Source organism: Ctenopharyngodon idella, chromosome 17 (assembly GCF_019924925.1).
Source record: "Ctenopharyngodon idella isolate HZGC_01 chromosome 17, HZGC01, whole genome shotgun sequence".
NCBI lineage: Eukaryota > Metazoa > Chordata > Actinopteri > Cypriniformes > Xenocyprididae > Ctenopharyngodon > Ctenopharyngodon idella.
Window position 1 is genome coordinate 26,804,937 of NC_067236.1, and position 22,617 is coordinate 26,827,553.

The 22,617-nt window shown below is 36.8% G+C and overlaps 1 protein-coding gene across 27 annotated transcripts in view; it reads left to right on the top strand.

Annotated features, from left to right (window-relative positions):
- The window catches only part of nrxn3a (neurexin 3a), a 350,095-nt gene that overhangs the window by 297,285 nt on the left and 30,193 nt on the right, over window positions 1-22,617 (top strand). For all 27 annotated transcript variants that reach the window (XR_007925837.1, XR_007925839.1, XR_007925840.1 and 24 more), the window contains 2 exons: window positions 10,220-10,309; window positions 11,664-11,968. Coding sequence is in view for 23 of the 27 variants with exons in the window: in XM_051867470.1 (XP_051723430.1) it covers window positions 10,220-10,309; window positions 11,664-11,968 (395 nt within the window). In the remaining 4 variants the exon portion in view is untranslated. The remainder of the gene's footprint in view (window positions 1-10,219; window positions 10,310-11,663; window positions 11,969-22,617) is intronic.

Below are 22,617 nucleotides of genomic sequence, written 5' to 3' on the forward strand. Positions count from 1 at the left end.
TAAATCATCTCATCTTAATACTGGAGATGCCAGTTTGCTTAGTTTCAAATAATTATTAAACAGCAAGCACAATCAGTGTCCGAATTCACTCACGCGTTTTCATTCACTACCTCAAGTGAACTATATTAGTGGACTAATGTAGGGAAGAGTGAATAAGGGTATAGGGGGCACTTTTGGACACTTTGGTAAGATGAGGTCTTAAGACTAACTCTTCTATTGTCCTTTTTGTCTTTATGGTCTCTGATTAGTGCCGGTTTTATATATTTTAATGTTATATATTACAGGTAACCACAACAGTTATCGCCTGATATGAGAGATGCTTAAATTATTGTATTAGTAGATTGGTTGATTTAATTTTATATTTAAGTTTTCTTACTCATTTTCTGTTTTTACATCTATATTACCTTTGCTATCATCTGAAAAAGTAATTTTTAAAAATATATTATATTTATAACATTATTGTGTCAATATGCCTACATTCTCTTGTAGCATCTTCAATGATTGATATTAGTTTTTTTTTTTTTTTTTATTTAGATATAATAGTATACATTTTTAATATTGTCACAGCTTTCACAGTAAAGTGAATGCTAAACCAAACAAAAATGAAGATAATGCAAGTTCGAGTTCGAGGCGAGGGAACACCAAAATTGAACAAAAGCAAATGGAATCAGTCCAAATCTTTATCACTCTGTCTGCAGCCCTAAACTGTCCCACACACCCCTACGGTTTGGCAGGAAATGTCAGAGTGTGTCAATCAGATGGCAGCTTGATGCTGTGTTCAAGAGACAAGCGCATTCGTGGGACAGGGGTTACGACAAGGAACACGGAGGGGATGTTATATCATTTTTGACACGGGTGTACGCAATACGATGGTTCAACAGTGTGTGTCCGTGTCCGCATCTTTGTGTGTATGTGTTGAGAAGAAGATGAGTTCTTTCTTTATGGCTGTGCAGAGGCTTTTTGATGTCCCTGTGGCTGCTTTGGCAGTTCCAGGACCCAGGCTGGGTAATAGCGAATGACAGCGGGGAAAATAGTAGGCGATTATATGCGGTGGGCGCTGCTGTTCTGCTATAGCACTGACAGTGGTTCAGACCGCCATACTTCAGTCAAATCACCGTATCATTTTTGTACCATCAGTGAGATATTCACTTCTCTCATTTCCCATCTGTTGTTGCACACCCTGCTGATAACTGTTAGTCCAGGTTCACTTCATTCACCACAATGCTCTTGATTTACACTACTAAAAAGTACTATTTTGACCACGTATATGATCCTGTTTTAATGGTAAAATACAATATTTATCTGCGTTATTTTTTAAAGTGCAATCTATTTTACATATACAAGTAAGCACAATCTATAAGAAACTCAATTTGCAAAGAAAGGCCTGTTTGCACTGAAAAGAATGATAATGACAATCTTATATTGGTGCGTACTGGTTAGAATGGATTGTAAATGGTATAGAATATATAGAATATTGACTTAAATGTGAAATTTATTTTCTTGTAAGATGTACTCCAAAAAAAAATCATTTTTACAGTGTAAAAAAATAAATAAATAAATAAATAAAAAATTATAACAGGGTTAAATAGATGAATAATCATAATCAGCACTTCGAGCAAAAATTACTAGCCAAATTAATTTACAACAAAGTTACAAATAAAGGTCTAACTAGTGTGTTCAGATACACACATGTAATAATTAGGCCTAAATGTAAAATAAGACTATAGTGTTCACTGTTTAAATTAAATATAAATTCTTTGTTAAAGCCGTGTTTATTGTTTGATTAAAGGGATAGTTCACCCAAAAATTATCTCATGATTTACTCACCCTCAAGCCATACTAGGTGTATATGACTATTTTCTTTCAGATGAACACAAGCAGAGTTATATTTAAAAATATCCTGGCTCTTCCAAGCTTAATAATAGTAGTGAATGGGGGTGCGTGATTTTGAATCCCAAAAAATGCATCCATTCATCATAAAAATAATCCATACGGCACCAGGGGGTTAATAAAGGCCTTCTAAAGCAAAGCGATGGGTTTTTGTAAGAAAAATATCCCTATTTGAAACTTTATTAACTATAATAACTGGTTTCCAGCAGACAGCCGGAAGCTAGTTATGGTAGCTAGCTTTGTAATGGTGTGTTCGTCTGAAAGAAGATATACATCATATACAGCTTGAGAGTGATTAAATCATGGGATAATTTTCATTTTTGGGTGAACTAACCCTTTAACATTAATGACTTGGACAGCAGCAGGTATTTATAGGTTACTGTCACTTTAAGACAGAATGCACGGTTCAAATATAAATATACATATCCTGTTTTTTTCTGAACTGTTTATGTTCACTTAAAGGGTTAGTTCACCCAAAAATGAAAATTTTGTCATTAAGTACTCGCCCTCATGTCGTTCCACACCCGTAAGACCTTCGTTCATCTTCAGAACACAAATTAGGATATTTTTTGATGAAATCCGAGAGGTTTTTTATCTCCCATAGAAGGGTTTGGAAAGACATGGGTTCTTAATAACGGAAATTTCATTTTTGGGTGAACTAATCCTTTAAGACATAACCGACTGTGTTTACGAGAATTCTTTCCAAGACTGGTATTTTGACATAATTTTGTGTGTACATGTCCGTTCAAGCACATGGAAATGAGAAAGAGGAATCAAATTCAATCTGAAATGCACCTCTCTGTGTGTGCATGCTTCGGGTGTATAATAAAGATAACAGCGCGCAAGTGCCGAATTAATAATGAAACCTGGCAGTTAATCCATGAAACGCATGCATGCCAATGGGGCCTGGTCCATACGGATCACAGATTAACTATGATCCTTTAACCTAGTTTTTATTCTACTTTTCGTTTTAAATTCTTTGCAAATCTTTTTGAATATGTTAAATTTGGAGCCATTAAATGTATTTTTTCTTAAAAGGCAGTTACAACCTCATATTATGTGTGATTGTGCAGAAATGTATTGAATTGAGCTCATAGGTGTAATCATACGTATTTACCCCATGCTGTGCCATCCCTGTAGTTGCTGAAGCAAGCTTAGAAATGACGCTTTAGGATCCCATGGTGCCCTACTTCAGGAACACCATTTCATCTCAATGACTTCTAAATCAGCATGTTCCGCAAGCACACATAACAGGTCGGGCGCCACCTTGATGCTAATGTCTGGATGCCGTGCATGATGTTTTTGACACACAAGTCCTTGTTGTTTTTGTAACCTCTCTGTAAGGTTGCGTATCCTTTCTTTTGTTAAAGCATTATGGGGCTTTTTTTCCTCTTGAGACTGAGTTTGGATACCAAAGTCAGGCTCATTCCTAATGCAGTAAATTGCAGTAAGAGAGCTCCACCTGCTCTGTCTGCCTTTGGTTGTCTCCATTATCCTCTGTTTTAGAGGGATTGCTTTTATTTGCGCAACCCTGTTTAATATGAATGAGTTTATTTCTCTTATTTTTTCCTTTCGTATGACTCACAGAAGATGACCTGAAATATTTTTCTTTCTTCCTTTCTTCCTAGAATATGTCTTACCAGAGTTTATTTCTCTTATTTTTTCCTTTCATACAACTCACAGAAGATGACTTGAAATGTTTTTCTTTCTTCCTTTTTTTCCTTGAACATGTCTTACCAGAAGGCAGCTTCCTTCTGTTAAAATAGAAAGGGTGAAAAAATGGTATCGGGCATCTCAGAAGCAACATAACATCGACAAAGACCTGACCATCTCCTGTAATCTGATCGAGTCCCATAGCAGTGAGCGGCACACATTTCATGATAAGGAATCCTTTTTGAGAGTAGAAGGAACCGGGCGGCTCGACTGCAATGCAAGAAGACAATTATCTCTCAAAACAAAAAGACAAGATTGCATTTTTGACAAAGGAAGGAACCTTTTATCAGAAAAAGATTCAAGACAGGGTTCGTATGTGTGAAATAGATACTTGTGTATCCTATGAGCCAAATACAATTACTTGTATCAAAAACAAAATCTGTTGCCCTTATAAATCTCTCCAGAGGGGGAAAGAGATAAGCTTTCAATATGAGCTGTCTTTCTAATCCCACGATTAAATGAAACCACCAAGGATGGTGGGATAAACGTTCCCACTCTCATTGTCTCCTTAGCTACTGAGGGCCGATCCTCTGGAGTCACATTTCTTATTTGGGGATGTGTTTGGAGCGAGATAATGTGCAGGAAGACTCTTTCGATTGAGATACAAGCCAAGTGTAAGAGGAGTGTTCAGGGAGAGTGCAGAAAAAGCTTGAGAGGGAGAATTAGACGAAGGCTGGGGCAACGAGTCGAGTGTTTTAAATTTCAAAATTTCTCCTTGTCAAAGTTAAAGGTGTATTAAGTGTGTGGGCGGTGTGACATATTTAGTTTTTCACTCACAGTAACTTGAGGTTTCATGCAGGAAACCGCAGACTTCATCTTTCAGCCTTCATCTTTCAGCCTTCATCTTGCCCTTGTTTGAAATGAAGCCTGATTTGTGATTAATACCCCCTTTTGCACCTTTTTGTGTCTTAAAGTCAATTTGAAATGTCCACAACCCTTTTTACTTCCATCATATAACATATTTCTAAAAGAAACAGGACGTTCAGTGAGCAACATATAATTCACATTTAATTAATTTCATTTGGATTTCCAAATTTGTTGTACATAATTAGTTCTGTGTGACCAAAAATGCTATGGTGATACCATGGTAAAACCTTATAATACCATGTTATTCTAGTGTTATTTATATGAAATTTTATTATTTAGTTATATATTTTAAGTTTTCATTTTAGTTTTTGTAATTTTGTTATATGCTTTGTCATTTTATTTTTATATTTTTATTTCAGTTTTAGTAATTTTAATAATTAATCTTATTCAAACAAATTTAATTTCAGTTAGTTGCCAGCCAATTTTCATTTAAGTTTTTCATCTACTATTTATGTTTATTTCATTTCACCTTTATTTCAGTTAACAAAATTAATCAACATAATTTTGGTTTTAAAGGTTTAGTTCACTTTAAAATGAAAATTACCTCATGATTTACTCACCCTCAAGCCATTCTAGGTGTATATGACTTGAATTGTCTTCTTTCAGACGAATATAATCCGACACTATCAAGCTTTATAATGGCAGTGAATGGGGATCATGAGTTTGAAGCTCAAATAAGTGCATCCATCCATCATAAACGTACTCCACACGGCTCGTTGGGGGATGGTCTGAAGTGAAGCAATGCATTTGTGTAAGAAATGTTATAAAGTAAAATAACTAGCTTTCAGCCAAACTGCCATACGGATTCTACTTACGTCTAAAGTGTAACATATGTGACACCATGACTTATTATGCTACGCCATGATGTACTACGTGACGTCTAATGTTGCGTAAGTTACGCTTTAAGCCCGGAACACACCAAGCCGACGGTCGGCCGTCAGGCAGTTTTTGTGCGTTGGCCTACTAAGTTTTCTCAGTGTGTTCCACTCGGCTGAAGTTGGTCCTCGTCGGCTTTTTCGGAGTTGGGCCGTCGGAGAGTGGTATCACCATGTCCAAAAAATAAATAAATAAATAAAAGGGAAAAAAAAAAAAAAATCCATGATACCACATCCAAAAATCATGGCAGTACCATAGTGCTTTTCTGTAAGTGAATCAGACCCCTAAAACTTGTTTTGAGAGTTTTTCTGCCTTCTCTCTATGATTTTGCCAAAAAAAGGACAAAAATAACAATCATTTGTCACTGTGCAGTACAACACAAAAGTGATAAGATTTTCTTGGTGGCTCAAATAATACTTGGCAAGGCCGACGATTTCATGCAATAAGCTATATTTGTTTTCAGTGAGACGGCAATGGCGTCCCGTAGTAATCTATCACTGTGTGGCAAGAACAACTGCACACAACATTGCTGGATTACAAAAGGAGAATGTTCACAATCACACGGTTGTTCTCATGAATTATTTTGAGATGTTGTTATTAGCAGCCTTTCCACAGGGGGGGAGGGGGGCTGCACTTATCACATCTAATTATACAAACATTTAACCATTTCTATGAAATATTTCATACAAATCAAATGTGGCAGCCTTTTTTTTTTTTTTTTTCTTTTAATTTTTTTGGCATGCACTTATAATACTGCAGAGCCATTAAGGATTCCTCTAATTTGGAATTAAAGGGAATTAAAATGCACAGATATCACACATTCTTGTATGTGTTTGTGAAACTTAATCACAGTGGGAGGAAAACTCCCCCGCAGCGTGTGATCCTGTGCCATGTTAACACCTCCTAGTGCTGTTTCATTTTCAAAGAGCCTTTCATGTTCTCAGGAGTGAGAAAAGGTGTCATGCCCTCTGTACTGCTGGATCAAAGCAGCACAAATCCACAAATGTCTGTGAGCTAGGCAGCCCTCCATCCCTAACCCTACTGTCCTGAAAAAACTACAGCACAGCTCCTAAAATATTTTATATTTTTGGTTTTGAATATGAAGTCATTTAGTTTATGTAATGCTTAGATAGGTATGAAAAGGAGAGAAGAAAAAAGAATTGGGTCACAATGCAGGCTGAACTTGAACCTTCATTTCTCACACAACCACCATAACTCAACTCTGGACCATAGAAGAGATATTTTTAATTATGTCTTCTTTTTTTTCTCTTTTTTTTCTATATAATAAAAGTCAAAGGGGTCCAATGCAATGCTATTTTAGTGTTATTTATATACTGAATATTGAATGAGAAAAAAGAGGGTGTGGCTTGTTTTTTCCCCCTGGAATTTGATTGGTTCTAGAAAAGTAGGCATTCCATTAAGCTCGTCAAAGCCTGCAACAGATTAACAGTTGTTCTACCCAAGCCATCAAACTGACGTCATCAGAGAAGGAAGGCCGTTCTAGAGGGGATGTATATTTTAAAGATTTTTTTCGCGTGTGTGTATAAATAAACTAGCATGGAAGAATTGTTCACCAAAAGACTAGTAATGTGCACTAACAAAGTAAAGAGCGTCAATTTTAATTTTAAACGGCCTGTATTTGAGGTTTTATTTTTAGGATCTGATGTTATGATGTCTATAACAGAGCCAGAGCCCTGGATGAGCCCAGCTTTAATGAGTTTCCACCATCAGGCTACCCTGTAGTGCCACCACTAACACCTTAGCAGAGCTTCGAATGATAGCAGTCGACATTGCCTCTCTTGAGGATCAATTTGAAGCATAACACATTCCTTACCAAGGTAAAACTGAATTCGGGACTTGAAATAAAATAGGAGAGAATGGGGAAAAACGATGTGTGTGGTGCGTGTGAATCTGAGGAAGGTCATGGCCTCAGTCAGCTGTACTCCCTCTTTCTGCTAATAATAAGCGTCCTCCTTCTGCTCTCTTCTTGTCCCACTGCCCTCCCACATGGCCAGTTCTAGAGCCACCTGCAACATCTGTCTGTGGTGCTGCCACATGGTTAAGGGTCTGTATCAGTAACACAAGGATTGCAGGTTAGGTCATATGGGTGACTTTACCTGGGGGTTCGTTCATGATGTAAAGCTAGTGTCCTGTTAAAGGGATAGTTCACCTGAAAATGCAAATTTTGTCATTAACTCTAGGATTGCACCTACAACTGAGACTCTGTTTACACCTGGTATCAAGATGCATTTTGGTTGATCAGATCACAAGTGGACGATGCTAAATACAGGTGTAAACGGAGTGTAAAACGTTTTGAGCTTGTCCACTTTCGACAACTTCCAGAGGTAGTCAAAAACGCATCCAACCGGATTGCTTTTGTAGCGTAGACGCTTATGTTGTCAAATGCGTTCGAACAGCCCTAAAAGACCACCTTACTCTCCGCCTACTGACTTAACGCATAAACGTTATAAGAAGCGCGCTAGCCTGTCAGGATTTAAACTTTTGGCTGAAGACCCAAGTTTGGTTTAAAGACTAAAAACATACCAAGCACAATGTTCTCTCACCATTTCTGATTTCTAACACTCACTCACAGCGTTCGGCATCATCTTGCGGCTATCAGAGCATAAAAATGAAAGCTGATGCTCTCCGTATTTTTCTGTCGTCTCTGGGCACGTTCATATGTAAATTGCTTGAGCTTATTTTGTCCATTAGATCGAAGGATCTGAAAAAACCCATACATTTACCCACCCATAGACCTTCCCCTCAAAGAAATCAGGACAGAAATAGTTGAAAGTGGACAAAGGAGGCAGATTAAAATACCAAGTGTAAACGGGTATGTGTCTCCCTCGACCAAAACACATCTTGATACCAGGTGTAAACAGGGCCTGACATTCTGAAATATATATATATATTGCACTATGAAAAATACAGGTATTTTCAACAGATGACTTCGATAGCTATATTTGGAAAGAATTAATCAAACAATGATGGAGGATGATTTTGTTGGGGAGTACATCTGCATAGAAAAAAAGATGATAAAAAAAAGTAAAAAATGACTTTTTACTCTGAAGACTTTTTTGAGTGTCAACCATCCTTGAAAAATCTGGGAAAAACTTAGTGTTGGGTACTCTCTTTACAAGCCCCAACTCAATCCTCTTTGCACTTGAGTTTTCATAGGCCACAATCCCACTGTTTTGACCCATTGAATAGGACTTTAAAATATGATTTTTATTGTGATTATTATTAAATAAAAATATTAAACAAAATCCACTTGTTAAATCATGACATCACAAATAAGGGGTCCAATACAATCTCGACAGCTGTTTATGAGCAATATTCATTTATAGCACAACTTTGACTTTTAAAAGACACCAGTATTTTAATGATTCAGAAAAAAATTAATCATTGTCCGGTCAACTAGAGCATTTGGACACTGATACTGTGACATCATACTTAACAAGCGGATAAGAAATATTTTGCAATAATACTGTATTGTAAAATAATAATAATACAAAACACTTAATAAAAATAATTTAATTCTATAGTATACTGTAAAATTATAATACTAATATTTACATCTTAATTTCTTCATTTTTAAATGAAGCTTTTGTTTTACCGGTTTGTCAGCAAATAAGTGGCATGCTTCACTCTGAAATAGTAAGGCAAATATTTATTTAACTTAATCTCAGCCGATATTGATTTTATTTCTATATATCGTACATGCCTAATTTACTTGCTTTCATTTCGTTTAAAACCTATATGACTTTCTGTCCACTGCATAACACAAAATAAGATAAAATTGCTAGTATACAGTTGTCTCAGAACTCATTCTTCCATTTTGTGAAAAAAAAAAAAAAAAAAAGTCAAAAACTTTTTTTGTTTTGTTTGGCGTTCCTCTCAGAGGCTACCTCCGAGCGGTTGGGCTTCAGATATGTGTGACTCAAATTCCCGGGTTTTGAGGGTATTGGTTGCGCTTCCTGCTGTCTGAAGACAGCTAAGCCAAAGATGGAGGTTGCCTTTGGGCTGGCCCCCTGGTACACCCCTCCTTGGAGTCCTGAAATTTGGCTCACACAACATCCTGCAGTGTCGTGCCACCCTTAGCACTCGAAGCCATTGTTGAAACAGCACGACGTTGTGGCCCCCTGTCCTCAAATGACATCCAGCTTCCTGCTGCGTCTCCACGAGCCCCCAATAGTATGGAATATCAGCACAGCTCTTTGGGCTTGCCATTAAAGCAAACATCCCCAGACGCATCTCATGAGGGGAGGCCTGCGACTCGCTTTGGTACCAGCTCATTCATCAAACATGATTTCACAACTGTATAATTTCCGTGGCTTTGGAAAACAGAAGCAGCTGCTGTCTAGTTCTTGTTTGTCAATGATGCTGTATGATTATGACTATTGATGTGTTTTTCTGTGTGAAAAATTGTAAATATTGACCGGCATCATTAGCAATCAGCAGATAAATGTGTATATAATTATAAGTATGTGGAGCATGAAAGAGTGTATGCTGTCATTTTTGATGGATAGATGGATTGACCGCAGGCAGCTAATCTACTGGCATTCATTACAGATGAACCAAATTTATCATAAATATGTTTTTATCAACTCTGGTGGTGATTGATTTAATTACAAGAGAAGATTGAGTAGACGTTCAGTTTAAATAGTGTTTCATTACTGGAGCAAAAAAAGAAAATTAACTGCTATGTGACTATGAACACAAACAGCTTTCAAATAAAACATAAATTTACATGACTAAACAATTCTAAAAGTGTTTAAATAACTTTTAAATAACAAAAAATGTAATTAGAAGTATTTTTAAGAGTGATTGATTCTTATTATTGATTCTTAAAGCTGTCTTTTAAACTTCCAAGGTAACAGCGATAATGAGAGAATTCAAATGGCCAATAAGAAAATTCCTTTCAAATATGCCCGGCCCGTAGAGGAATGGCTTCAGGAGAAAGGTAACTTCCTCCTCTCTTTTTATTTATTATTTAAATTTATTATTATTTTTATTTAATTATTTGCTTTTTACCATCATTACTTATCTCATTATAACTAAATAAGTTTAGCTGAAGAGAAATGCATTGTATCTTGTGTTGCACCAATCACTTTTTTTTTTTGCCTTTTCAATGCTCATTGATCTTTGTCAGACTAAATAATATATACATTGTTTAATGATTCTATATTGGCCTAGTAAACCTTTTATGAATGTTTTAAAAGTAAACTTTAAAACGAATTAATTAAAACATAAATATCTCTTGAATTTCTGGCTAATAGAAAGGTTTAGTGATTTTCCAGGAGAAATTGAGAAACACAAGAGCTGTTTCAGGCAGCAGCTTGTGGCTGCACAGGAAGTATCATCCGGGAAGAAAACGACAGCATGATTATTGTTTCAGACATTAATTGCATATCATCAGGAGCCCTCCTCATTATAATCACTGGAATTACTCAAATTAGGATTTTTTTTTATATATATATAATCATGAAGAAATTATGATCTCTGGACTTGTTAAAACCTGAAATTGTTTATTTATTTCTGAATTGTTGAGATATGAATCTTTTTATTCACAACCACAGGATATTCACAAATTATCACAAATTTTGCCTATTATTTAACTGATTCTTGAGACATATGACAAAACGTGTTTGAAAACATGTTTCACCTGTCATTAGTTTTTAAAATAGCAACAATTCTGTTGACATTTAATCAGAGGTGATTGCTAGAATGTTCTCGAAACAAATTATTTTATTTTCTCTTTGTTTAATCAAAATGACCTGAAATAAAATGTTAGATACATTTTACACTATCATAATGTATCTAAAATAATTATTTGGTACCAAAATGTTTCTGTAGCCTGTTTTGTTCCATGTCCTAAGAATCAGTGATTTGTACATTATACCGTGTTTATAATGTAAGAATGTCTCTATCTTAATATTTCAGGATACTTTCATATGCCTGTCATAAGGCATTTTGTTATTTATTAGTTTGGGTGATCTCTCCTCATAGAGACAATTATAGTAAAACTTACTGCAGCCATCATGATCTTGTAGCTAGACTCATTCAGGGAGACATAATGGGTCTGGTTTATAGTCTGGCCCTCCAAATGTTTACGACGCATCTCATGGTAGTATAACCCTGAGCATTTCAAAAGGAAATTAAGCCGTAGTAATCCAGCACAGACATCCAAGTCATTGTACCTTGGTTGGGTAGGTTAAGTGCTCAAAACAGCTATGAATCTTGTTGCTGAATGAGATATTTTGTGATCTTACTGACCCATAAGCAAGAAATGTTCTGGATCTTTCTTGCATCCTCAGGGCGGCAGTTAACGATATTCAACACCCAGGCCACGATAACAATTGGTGGTTCAGACCGCAAGAGGCCATTTCAGGGCCAACTCTCCGGACTCTACTACAATGGCCTCAAAGTGCTCAACATGGCTGCTCAGGGGAACCCTAACGTCAAAATCAACGGCAGCGTTCGCCTGGTGGGGGAGATTCCCGCCGCAGGTTCAGCAAGAACCACGGCCCTCCCCCCAGAGATGTCCACCACCTTTATCGAGACCACTACCACCATGTCCACCACCACCACGAGAAAACACCGCACTCCACCCACAATACAGGTACGACCCCTGACACACAAGCACAAATTCGAATGAAGGCTTCATTGGGGCCTGTTGAATAAATTGCTAAGACTAGTCTTACAAGTTTAGGCCCCAATTTACTCACGGCAAAGTTCTTTGCTTAGGGGTTTAAAGACGCTGCTGGGAGCGACGTTTAGGTGAATATGTAAAAATGTACTGTGTGCGTTACTCTCAATAAAAAACAAAACAAAAAAAAAGACGGTAAGAAAACTGCAGTTAAAAAAGCATCTGATCATAGCGACGTGGATATGTTTGCACCAGCTCTTCAATTCATCACTCCAGTCAATTACATTGTTTATTTGTATAGCACTTTATACAATAGATTGCTTTAAAGCAAGCCAGTGTCAGTGTCTCTATCAGTTAGAACTGCAACTTCAGTTTTTAGTATAAAGTAGATCTCCAATGTGTTCATGTTTTTACTTGTGTCAGACCTCGACGGAATGAACAGAAAAAACTAAACTGATATGATTTCCATGTCAAAGTAGGCAGAGCCCCAGAGCACATCTACTTATTACGTAATCACAACAGACCAATGGTAGTTTGAAGGTGTTAACCAGCTGGAGCAAACTTTTCTGGAAGTTTGCTTTAGTGAGCGGTTTCGTACTCCCAAAACAAACTCCAAACAAACTTTGTTTTGGCCTGATTTTGTTTGAAGTGGTTGTCAAACCAGGTTGTTTTTCGATTTTGCTTAAAGTATATTGCGCCTTTAGTCAACTTTTTTTTATTTATTTATTTTTTTTAAAAAGTCAGTTGCATAAAAACTAAAACTGGTCTTAGACTTATTACCCTCTAGCTGATCAAACTAGTTCTTCAGACACGGTCTTCAAGGTTAGTTCACCCAAAAATGAAAACTGTCATTAATTACTCACCATCATGTCGTTCCAAACCCGTAAGTCTTTCATTCATCTTCAGAACACAAATAAAGAACTTTTTGATGAAATCCGAGAACTTTTTGTCCCTCCATAGACAACCTACGCAACTGAAACTTTGACACTTCAAAAAGTTCATAAAGAGATCAGAAAACTAATCCATATGTATTGAGCGATTTAGTCCAAATGTTCTGAAGAGACTCGATTGCTTTGCATGATGAACAGATTGAATTTAGGCTTATATTCACATATAAACATTCATCAACTCATACAACAGTTGTGATAAATGGAAGCTCAAGCATGTTGAGAACCAATAAGGTACATTCTCGTGTGTTACGCAGCATGTTTGAGCTTCAGGAATCAATCAGGTTCGGTTAAGCTTCTGGTCATGTTCATCGATCAATGTTTATATGTGAATAAAACCCTAAATTAAATAGGTTTATCACATAAAGCAATCGAGTTGCTTCAGAAAATTTGGACTAAACCGCTCAATTCAGGATTTGTTTTACGATCTCTTTATGAATGTTTTGAAGCGTCAAATTTTCAGTTGTGTGTGCATTAAAAATATCTTCATTTGCATTCCGAAGATGAACGAAAGTCTTACAGGTTTGGAACGACATGAGGGTGAGTAATTAATGACAGAATTTTCATTTTTGGGTGAACTATCCCTTTAACATAATGCTGTGTTTATGCGACTGGCATGTGTTTTTTCGCATGTGTGCCTACGTCTCCTCATCATTTATGATTTGAGAACTACACCACAAATAACGTCTGGCCCAGATTTACAATTCAAATAAATGAGGACAGAAATTTGTTGCAACACAACATGGAAAATAAATCTCTGGAATGTATTTTCAGGAGGTTTTCTGCATAGCTACACCTTCCATTCTGCAGAACATCTCAGTGCTGCTGACAGCGTTGTCCTTAATTTATTACACTTTCAGTTTGGTCCAATGATTTCCAGAGTGCTTATTTGTCAAGCTAGACCTATTTCTTCAGCTTTGAGTTTGCAGATGCAAATAGGCATTCAAATGAGAAACAACGATTGGACCACGCCCAGGTCAAGTATGTCACATATGTGGACAGGTAAACACACTGCAGCAACAATACATTGTGTCTGTGTGGGATGTCAAATTATAAATATGCAAATCAGTGGCTTTTGTTTCATTTAGGAGAAGTCACTCAACCAGGTGCGTTTGAATGATTTTCCAACAGTATGCAAACAACTTGCTCCAGTTAACGCAAGCACAAGCGGTGTCCACGACTCAATTTTATTAAGGTCAAGAGCCTCTCTGACACGTTTTTGTTTTGATGTTTTTCATAACCAACGAGAATTGTTTATAATTCTCCACGTCCTTTAGATAAAGATACGAGAGCGGGTGCACAAAGCCTCATTCTCATGCTCTTGACAACCAAACAGAGTGCCGCCCACATAAAGTTTGACCGGGAGCCAATAAAACACTGTGGTTTGGCGAAATGCGATTAGACTGGCCATTTCATAGGCATCCTGGTACAAATTGAGCCGGTGGAAGTGATATTAAAGCCATCAGTCTCCTCTGTGTCTGAGACACATTTTGGCAAGGGACATTTGTAATCATGAAGCCCCCACAGTTGACCGCATAAAGAAAGTTTACGACTGACTAATGCTAAGAGAATTGGGGCTACAAATGTGTTCTTCCTACTCAGCGCATTTGTTGAATTAAAATAGTACATTAATTTAAGTAATTAAATTAGTAGAAAATCAATTGTTAATTGCCTCAATTCACAGTAGTAACTCAGAGAAAACATTAATAATATATATACATTACCATTGCTGTCAGTGTTGTTTGTCATGCACATTGTGCTTTTACTGTCATCGTATCAGTGAAATATATCAGATGACAGTTCTTTTCTACCTTCAGGTCACAAGATACAGGGATCTCTGTTAAGAAAGAGAACACATCCTAAACATGAGCTACTTTCACCCCAAATTCAGGCCTGTGGTCTTCAAGAATCTCCCACAGATGCGCAGAGAACCACAGAGATGGAAATTTCCACTAACATTAAAGCTGAAGTTGACCATGTCTGACTTTAGCTGGAAACCGTAGATGCTCAGCGAAGCATTAGACCGCATTTCAATCTGAGCACAGAAAGGCAAAACACATGCAAACGCTGCGGTAACAAGAGGGCGTGCGTCTGCCTGGAGCAGAGCCATGCTTGAGAATAAAACAATTCTCTCTGACGCACTCTAGAAAACAGCACTGCTGTGGGACTTGTTTGGCTTATGAGGCTAATAGACGTTCAAGAAAACACAACCATGGATTGTTATCTGATCTAATGAAACAGTCACAGTTGCATATTGCGCACGAAAGGGTGAAAGACGTGTGATGGTATTAGGGTGAGTCATTTTGTTGGCGTCACCTAACATGACTGGAATTAAGCTTTTGGAAATAGATAATGATACACCCACAGTCATTTCTAACGTGTTTATTTATGTATTCATTTTATAAATCCCCATCCCACGCACATTGGCCCATCTTTGGACTAATTTTTGTCACCATTGCTCTGTTAAGACTTGTGTTGCAGTGAATAGCCTTTTTTTTCTGTTTAATTCTTTTTTTTTTTAATTTCCTTAGTCACTCAGTGATAACAGAATATCTCAAAAATAATAAACAAAAACAGTATCATATGGCCAAAACTCAAAGAACGGTACATTGTCGAGTGATGAGTTTGAAATGAGAATGAAGAACGAATACAGCCCTCATTCACAATCTTGAGGATGAATGGAGGATTGTGGGTACTTGAGCGGAATTGGCAGGAGGTTTCTAATTAATTCCAATCAGTCTAGTAGGTCAACAGGCTGGAGGTCATGTTTGCTTTCTCATCTTAATTTGTGCAAACAGGATCAGTAAACAAGTGGTCTGTTACAGTTGGGGAAGTAATTTAATTGTGAACTGTGTTCCCTACTTGCATTGTGCTGGGATGAGAGATCTATTTTTAAGTCATTTGCATTTGCGTCGAACTGGAACAAGGTCTACACATTTTATTCGGCTTAATTAAGACTAGGGCTGTAGAGACGAAGAGAAGCCGGGCTTGTGTGGATCTCAGTGTAGAACTCTTTCGAGGTTTGCTTTAGTACGTGCTGCTGTTCTTCAAAGAAGTTCGACTGGAAGAGAAGTCTTGAGAGACATCACAAGGAAGGGTTTTTCTTGTATTAATCATGTTTAGGATAGGCGCAGAAACAGAAAAGATATAGCATTATGTGATTTCTTGGCTTTGAATGACAGTAGAATAGCTTAGCATTATGAGGCAGTTAGCTTTAGCATATCAGAAGCACAAAACATGTTGATTTTTAATAAAAGGGAATTGAATATCTGATACTGTTTAAAATAAGTCTCAGCTAGGTTGTAGCCTGATTTGATGTGGAAGAAGTTTGTAAAATTGACTTTTTCTTTATCTCGAGGGCAATCTTTATTTCATTAATGTATCTGAGCTTATTCGCCAGGCAGGGATGATGGTAAACCTCACATATAAGGGGTGTGTTTTCCTCTGGGCGTCTGAATTATTGATGTAAGGTAGGTTAATTGAGCTGCACACATTTTCATATCAGAGGGGTGGGATGATGATATTCATTTCATTTTTTGTGTCTGCAGAATGCTGAGGGACTACGTTTGGTCTCGTACGTCCTTTTGGCCTCTAATAGGAGGGATTTTGGGTGGTTATGGTCGTTCCAATCCAAAATCACCAAATCCTTTTACTTTGCTGTATTGCTGAAATGTAGTACATTAAAGAGCTGTGTGCCAGAGGGGATCAAACCCTTAGTGAGACACGGCAAAGGATTTTCTCTTCGAATTAGCCCACTTTCAGCCATGTTGTCATAAGTGCTCATTTGCTTTAAACTGGATCCCCGGCAGCACGATTTAATGTGCTGGGCATTTGGATGGAATTGCTTATTATGGTAGTGTTGATTTTGTTAATGTTTTAGCTTATACAGTGTATATGAGAGCATAATGGAGTAAGACAGGGTTTGATGTATCTGTTGTAAAGATGTTGTAAAGGTTAATGTCAGTGTTTTTAAAAAAAAAAAAAAAAAAAAAAAAAACTGGAAGTGACTGAATAGGATACATCAAATTCATTGTAAAAGTTTTATTTGAAGCAATTTTTTAAAACGGACTTGCTATATTTTTAAGGAACAGTTCTCTAAAAAAATGAAAACCGTTCCAAACTGCGTGAAACACAAGAATAATTATATATAATTATTTTATATGCTCACAAATGACAAAAGAAAATCTTTGTATTTATTAAGTCTTATAAGCCATATTAAAGGGGATATATAATGGCTCTTTTCACAAGATGTAATATAAGTCTCTGGTGTCCCCAGAATGTGTCTGTGAAGTTTCAGCTCAAAATACCCCACAGATCATTTATTATAGCTCGTCAAATTTGCCCCCATTTGGGTTTGAGCAGAAACACACCGGTTTTGTCTGTGTCCCTTTAAATGCAAATTAGTTGCTGCTCACGGCCGCTTTCCAAAAGAGGGTGGAGCTTTAACAGCTCATGCTTCTGTTGCTTAACAACAAAGCTGGAGAATCTCACGCAGCCAAAATGACGATTGTAATGGTGTTCAGCCTTACATTGTTCAAATCGGAGTCAGACACTGGTGGAGAGAAGAAGTTACAACTTTTAGAATGCATCTGGACGTTTCTGAATGGTTAGTGGATAAATTTATGTAGTTAATGTGGAGCTGATTCAACTCATCGACTAGCATGGCCCATCATGTTAATCTTTTGTGCAAATCTAGCGTTGAATTGACCCACATTTGTGAAGCAGTTCAGCATAAAATGATGGCATAGCAACTCTACACTGTAAAAAAAAAAAAAGAAAGAAAGAAAAAATCCGTAAAAAAAACGGATAATGTACTGGCAGAAAATTACCAGGACATTATCCAGTAATTTTATGGACATTTCCATAAAATTACTGGATGCAAAACACAATGCAATGAAGTTCAAAATTCAAAATACAGGTAAAACACCTTTAAAAATTCTATCAAATTAATACAGTACATTGTGTACAGTACACCCTATTTTTATGGATTTTTTTTTTTTTCAACAACTGTTCCTCTTCTCTAAAGCAGCCCAACATGGCCTCGCCCCATTTGTTGCGTGTTCTCGGGGGCAGGGTTTATGTAAATTTTAGGGTTAATGATGTCAAAAATAAATAAATAAATAAAAATAAAAAAAAGTAATGATGTTCTTTTCAATGGGATCAGTAAGTCTTTACAAAATCAGGGTATACATTTACACAAGAATGATGTACTAAAAAAGGAAAAGTTTTTTTCTTTGTACCGATGACAACGTTATCAAAACTATCCTTTCACACGGATCCGTGAAAAAGACTAAAAATGCTGGATTATGCATGCCAGAAAAGTAGTTGATGTCACTTTGTAAAGAAAGATTACACGCCTGCGCATACGCATATGCATTCTTATACAGAGCACTCGCACCAAACGCGCATGCCTATCCACCTTATTTTTATAGTTTACTGCACTTTGATATTTTTCTCATTATTTCCCTATAGCGGCTAATAAATAAGAAGTCTCGCACATGCACGGAAATACCTTAATTCCGCGTTGACAAATAAGGTGGATAGGCTAAACACAATACGCATGTGCATTCCGTCACCATTTCACAGATTCGTGTTTGCACGGTATCGTTTTCAAAAACTTGCACTTTGAAACCCCTTTTTCAAAAGTTTGCATTTTCAGGCCACCGAAACACAGTTGTCGTGTAAATGAACGGCCAAAACGCATAAAAAGTTTTCCGTTTTTAGTTGAAAACGGTGTTGTGTAAACAGCCCCTCAGTGTGAATCATTTGTTCTTGAACTGATCTGGTTCTCAAGTTCAACTCAATGGTTAAATGATACAGTCACATTGGTTAACAACCCACTGGAGGTCAATTATTATTAATGAATTATTAATTATTAATGAATGACTTAAATAAAAGATTGTTTGTCATACAAACCATTATATGGCTTATAATCATATTATATGGACTACTTTTATGTTTATATGATACTTTCATGGTGCTTTCACATACTTCTTTGAAAGTTTCAAAGCTCCAGTCACGTTCATTGTAATTGCATGGAAAAGAGCGACAGGACATTATTCAAATTTCTCCTTATGTGTTCCATAGAAGAAAGAAAGAGTCATACAGGTTTGCAACAACTTGTGTGTAAGTAAATGACAACAGAATTTATTATTTTGATGTGAACTATCCCTATAATGCAATTTAATGATTTAAAAGCCTGCTTAATTAGATTTAGAGATTAATCACTACTGAATGCGCAAATTCTCATGCGGATGAATGCGGATGGCTGGTCTTGATAAGTATTTACTGTGTATGTTTATAAGTTGTAAAACACTGAATCTATGTAAGACACGTATGTGGCCAATTCTAGGGACTGTTATCTGTCACCGTGCATCTGCTGTGCACAGCAGCTAGCATCTCTTGCTGTGTTGTTGCTGGGAGGACATGTCGAGAAACAAACAAATTACTGCAATGTTGTGATGTACCTCACAGAAACAACATGATTTTTTTCGGATTTAATTAAGCCGCCACACTGGGACCCTCGTAATTGTCCACAATGGGAACAACTAATGGATATTTTTTGCATATTAATAGCTTCCTCATGAATGAAGTGTAGAGTTAATAGAGGCTTAGCCGTTTTGGACTGCAGCTTCTAATTATCACGTAACTGAACAGATTTTAGCTTAAATCTAAATGAAAAAGTTTAAATGAAAATACATATACAAATACATTGTATACTAGGTATGCATAATAAGTTTCGAAAACACAAAAACAATGTGCTAAGGTGTGCCCAGCATGCTTTAAATCTAACCTAAAAGCCATACATTTTCTTCTGCATGAGAGCTGGCAGATAGTTCAGGGGTTAACCGCATGATCCACTGAGACAGAAAAAATACTGTCAGCAACGGGAGTTGCTGCACTACCACAATAAAGACTAATATTTCTCCAGAGTTGTGTTTAGAATCCAATTATATGGAGGTTGGAGGCGGCCGACAGACGGCTGTGGTGCAGAGGACTGATACGTTTCAGAAGGTGCTGACGAGCCACGTGGGAACGGGATATTACGCGTGGGCAGACGCCGCTATCCCTAAGAGACGGCGGCCTTGATTTATTGAAATGCGCGGCAGCCATAGTTAAAAGGGCCAAAGCTATGGGAGCCGTATCAAGGCACTCCTTGGGTAGATGATGCGAGTCCAATCTCCTGGCCACAGTAGTGTATTGAAATGTGAATCGAGTTTCACTATACTCCAGTTTATTTCCTCTTGAAGCGTGATACCGGATAAAAAGTAACAAAGGGACGTTACTGGGAACAGACAAGTTTGCATGACAATAGCAGTAGCATTTAGGCTGCATTTCAACTAAGATTCTCCTCTTTATTGCACCTCATTCCCTGTGTAATTTGGTAAAAGATATTTAGAAGCACTATATGTGGATGTACAGGATCACAGCAGTACTAAAAGTTTTAATAGAAAATAGAACATTATTTCACTTGCTGAAAATATAAATGATCAATTTCCACCTATTTCAACTGGAAAACTCAAATTAAGTACAGAAAAAATGTTGGGACACCAAGGCTCCAAAAATGCAAAAATTTAATAACGGACTCTCACACAGGTAACATTTTGAGCATGCAGGCTCTCTGTCAGACAATTAAAAATTTGAACCAACAAGCCTTTATACTAACAGGTAATTAATCAAGGATCACATGACCGATTTTTGCATTTTAGGAGCCTTGGGGTCAGGTTTACTGAATAGGGCAAATTAGTGTGAGAGCGCAATTACAAAAAGCACCGATGGGAGTGGAAAGTTCTGCACGTGATCTACTGATGACGTGAACATTAAATAACACGGATGCAGCCACATCATTTCCATAATGACCAATGCAGTCTACCAAGAGACCGATAGCTAAATCTACCAAATTAGCGTCTGGTTTAAGACATCCTTTTTTAGGCAATAAATAATGCAAATACCAGTAAATTGACTAGAGCAAACCTTAGTAAATCACCTTGCATAATTCATTTAAATTCTCTCCTCCCATAAATTTTGTGTCTGGAAGGGAAACTCCTACGAATGCATATGCAATAAGGTTAGAGGCAAAAATAACCGTGTCCACGCCTTTTCAGTGCTAATTTTTCACTGTGCGTCTTTAGTAAATACTGACAGTAGTTTTTTAATGCCAAAGAAGGTTTGCGCTGGCCCTTGGTGTGTCGGTTTTTTTTCTGGTTTTTATTATTTCCTTTGTCGAGCACCCAACTTGAGCATTTTTGCCGTTGATGTGCATGTTTTTGTCCCATTTTTGCCTCAAATTAAGTATAATCAAATTGGCTGTACAAGTCATTTCAACTTAAATTATATTAAACTGACTTAAAAGAACGAGTTCTATACATAGTTTTTTTGAGTTCAAGTAATGCCATGATTTACTGATCATATTAGTAAATGATAAATACCATTTTCATTTTAAAAATGTTCTTTGTTTACACCTGATAAATACTTTATAAAAATAATAATTATTTAAATTAATTAAAATATTTTTTGTTATAAATAATTTAAATTAATTTGATCAGATATTTATGGAGCCCCGGACATGACATGCAGGAAAAAAATAGTAGGCTAAATCGTGCGCATGATTTACTAATTCGTTCCCTCGATTTACTAAAACGTGTGCACGATTTACTATTTCGTTCCCTCAATTTGATTTATAAATCGAGGGAACGAAATAGTAAATCGCGCAATGTTTTAGTACATCGTGTGCACGATTTAGTAAATCGAGGGAACGATTAGTAATTTGTGCGCACGATTTAGTAAATCGAGGGAACGAATTAGTAAATCGTGCGCAAGATTTTTTTTTCTTTTCTTGCATGTCATGTGCGGGGCTCCGTAGATATTAATTTGATTATGATTGAAAATATTTGTAATAGTTTTTTTTTTTTTTTAAATCGTTAAATCGTCCCCAGTTTTTATACTTTCTTTTTTATGCTTTCTTTTTTTTTCTCTCCCTCTCTTTTTATACTATGTTCTCTAAAGCACATTTCATGCATGGAAGGCGCTGTACAAATAAAATTTGAATAAAATATTTAGGGGAACAAAAAAAATCATCTTCTCATGAGGACAGATTCCTCATATTCTGATATCAAGGTGTCTGTGTAATGAAATCAGGTCCGTACATGCTGTCTGAACCCAATGTTCCTGTGCCATTGCTCCGTCTTCTGCCTGTATCATTTTTGTCTTCTCCAGACATTACCAACTCTCTATCTCCCAAGACCGTTTCCATCCCCTCTTCAAATTAAACAGGCACGGCATAATAAAAGACACCACTTTAGATTTGAATCTATAATTGAAACAAACTGTGTATTGCTTTCTAATTTTAGCGAGGACACAAAGAGGAGTGCTCAGGGAGATAGTTTGTCATAAGGTCCCATGCGACCTTGCCCTCCTCAGCCAGAAAGTGATTAAAGATAAGGAGCGAGACCATTCCCGTGTAAACAGGAAGATGAACGGCGGCTGTTTGAAAGCTCTAGCGTTAGCTCAGGACGATTATAGTTTGCTGTGCAGCACAAAAAAAAAAAAAAAAGTCATGAGTACAAAACAAAATGAAGTGTTCTGGACTGAGTCCTTGCTGCAGGCCATGGTGCAAAGAGGTAGTGAGCAAAGTGAGCTTAGAAAGATCTGTAAATCAATAGCCAGGTGAAATTC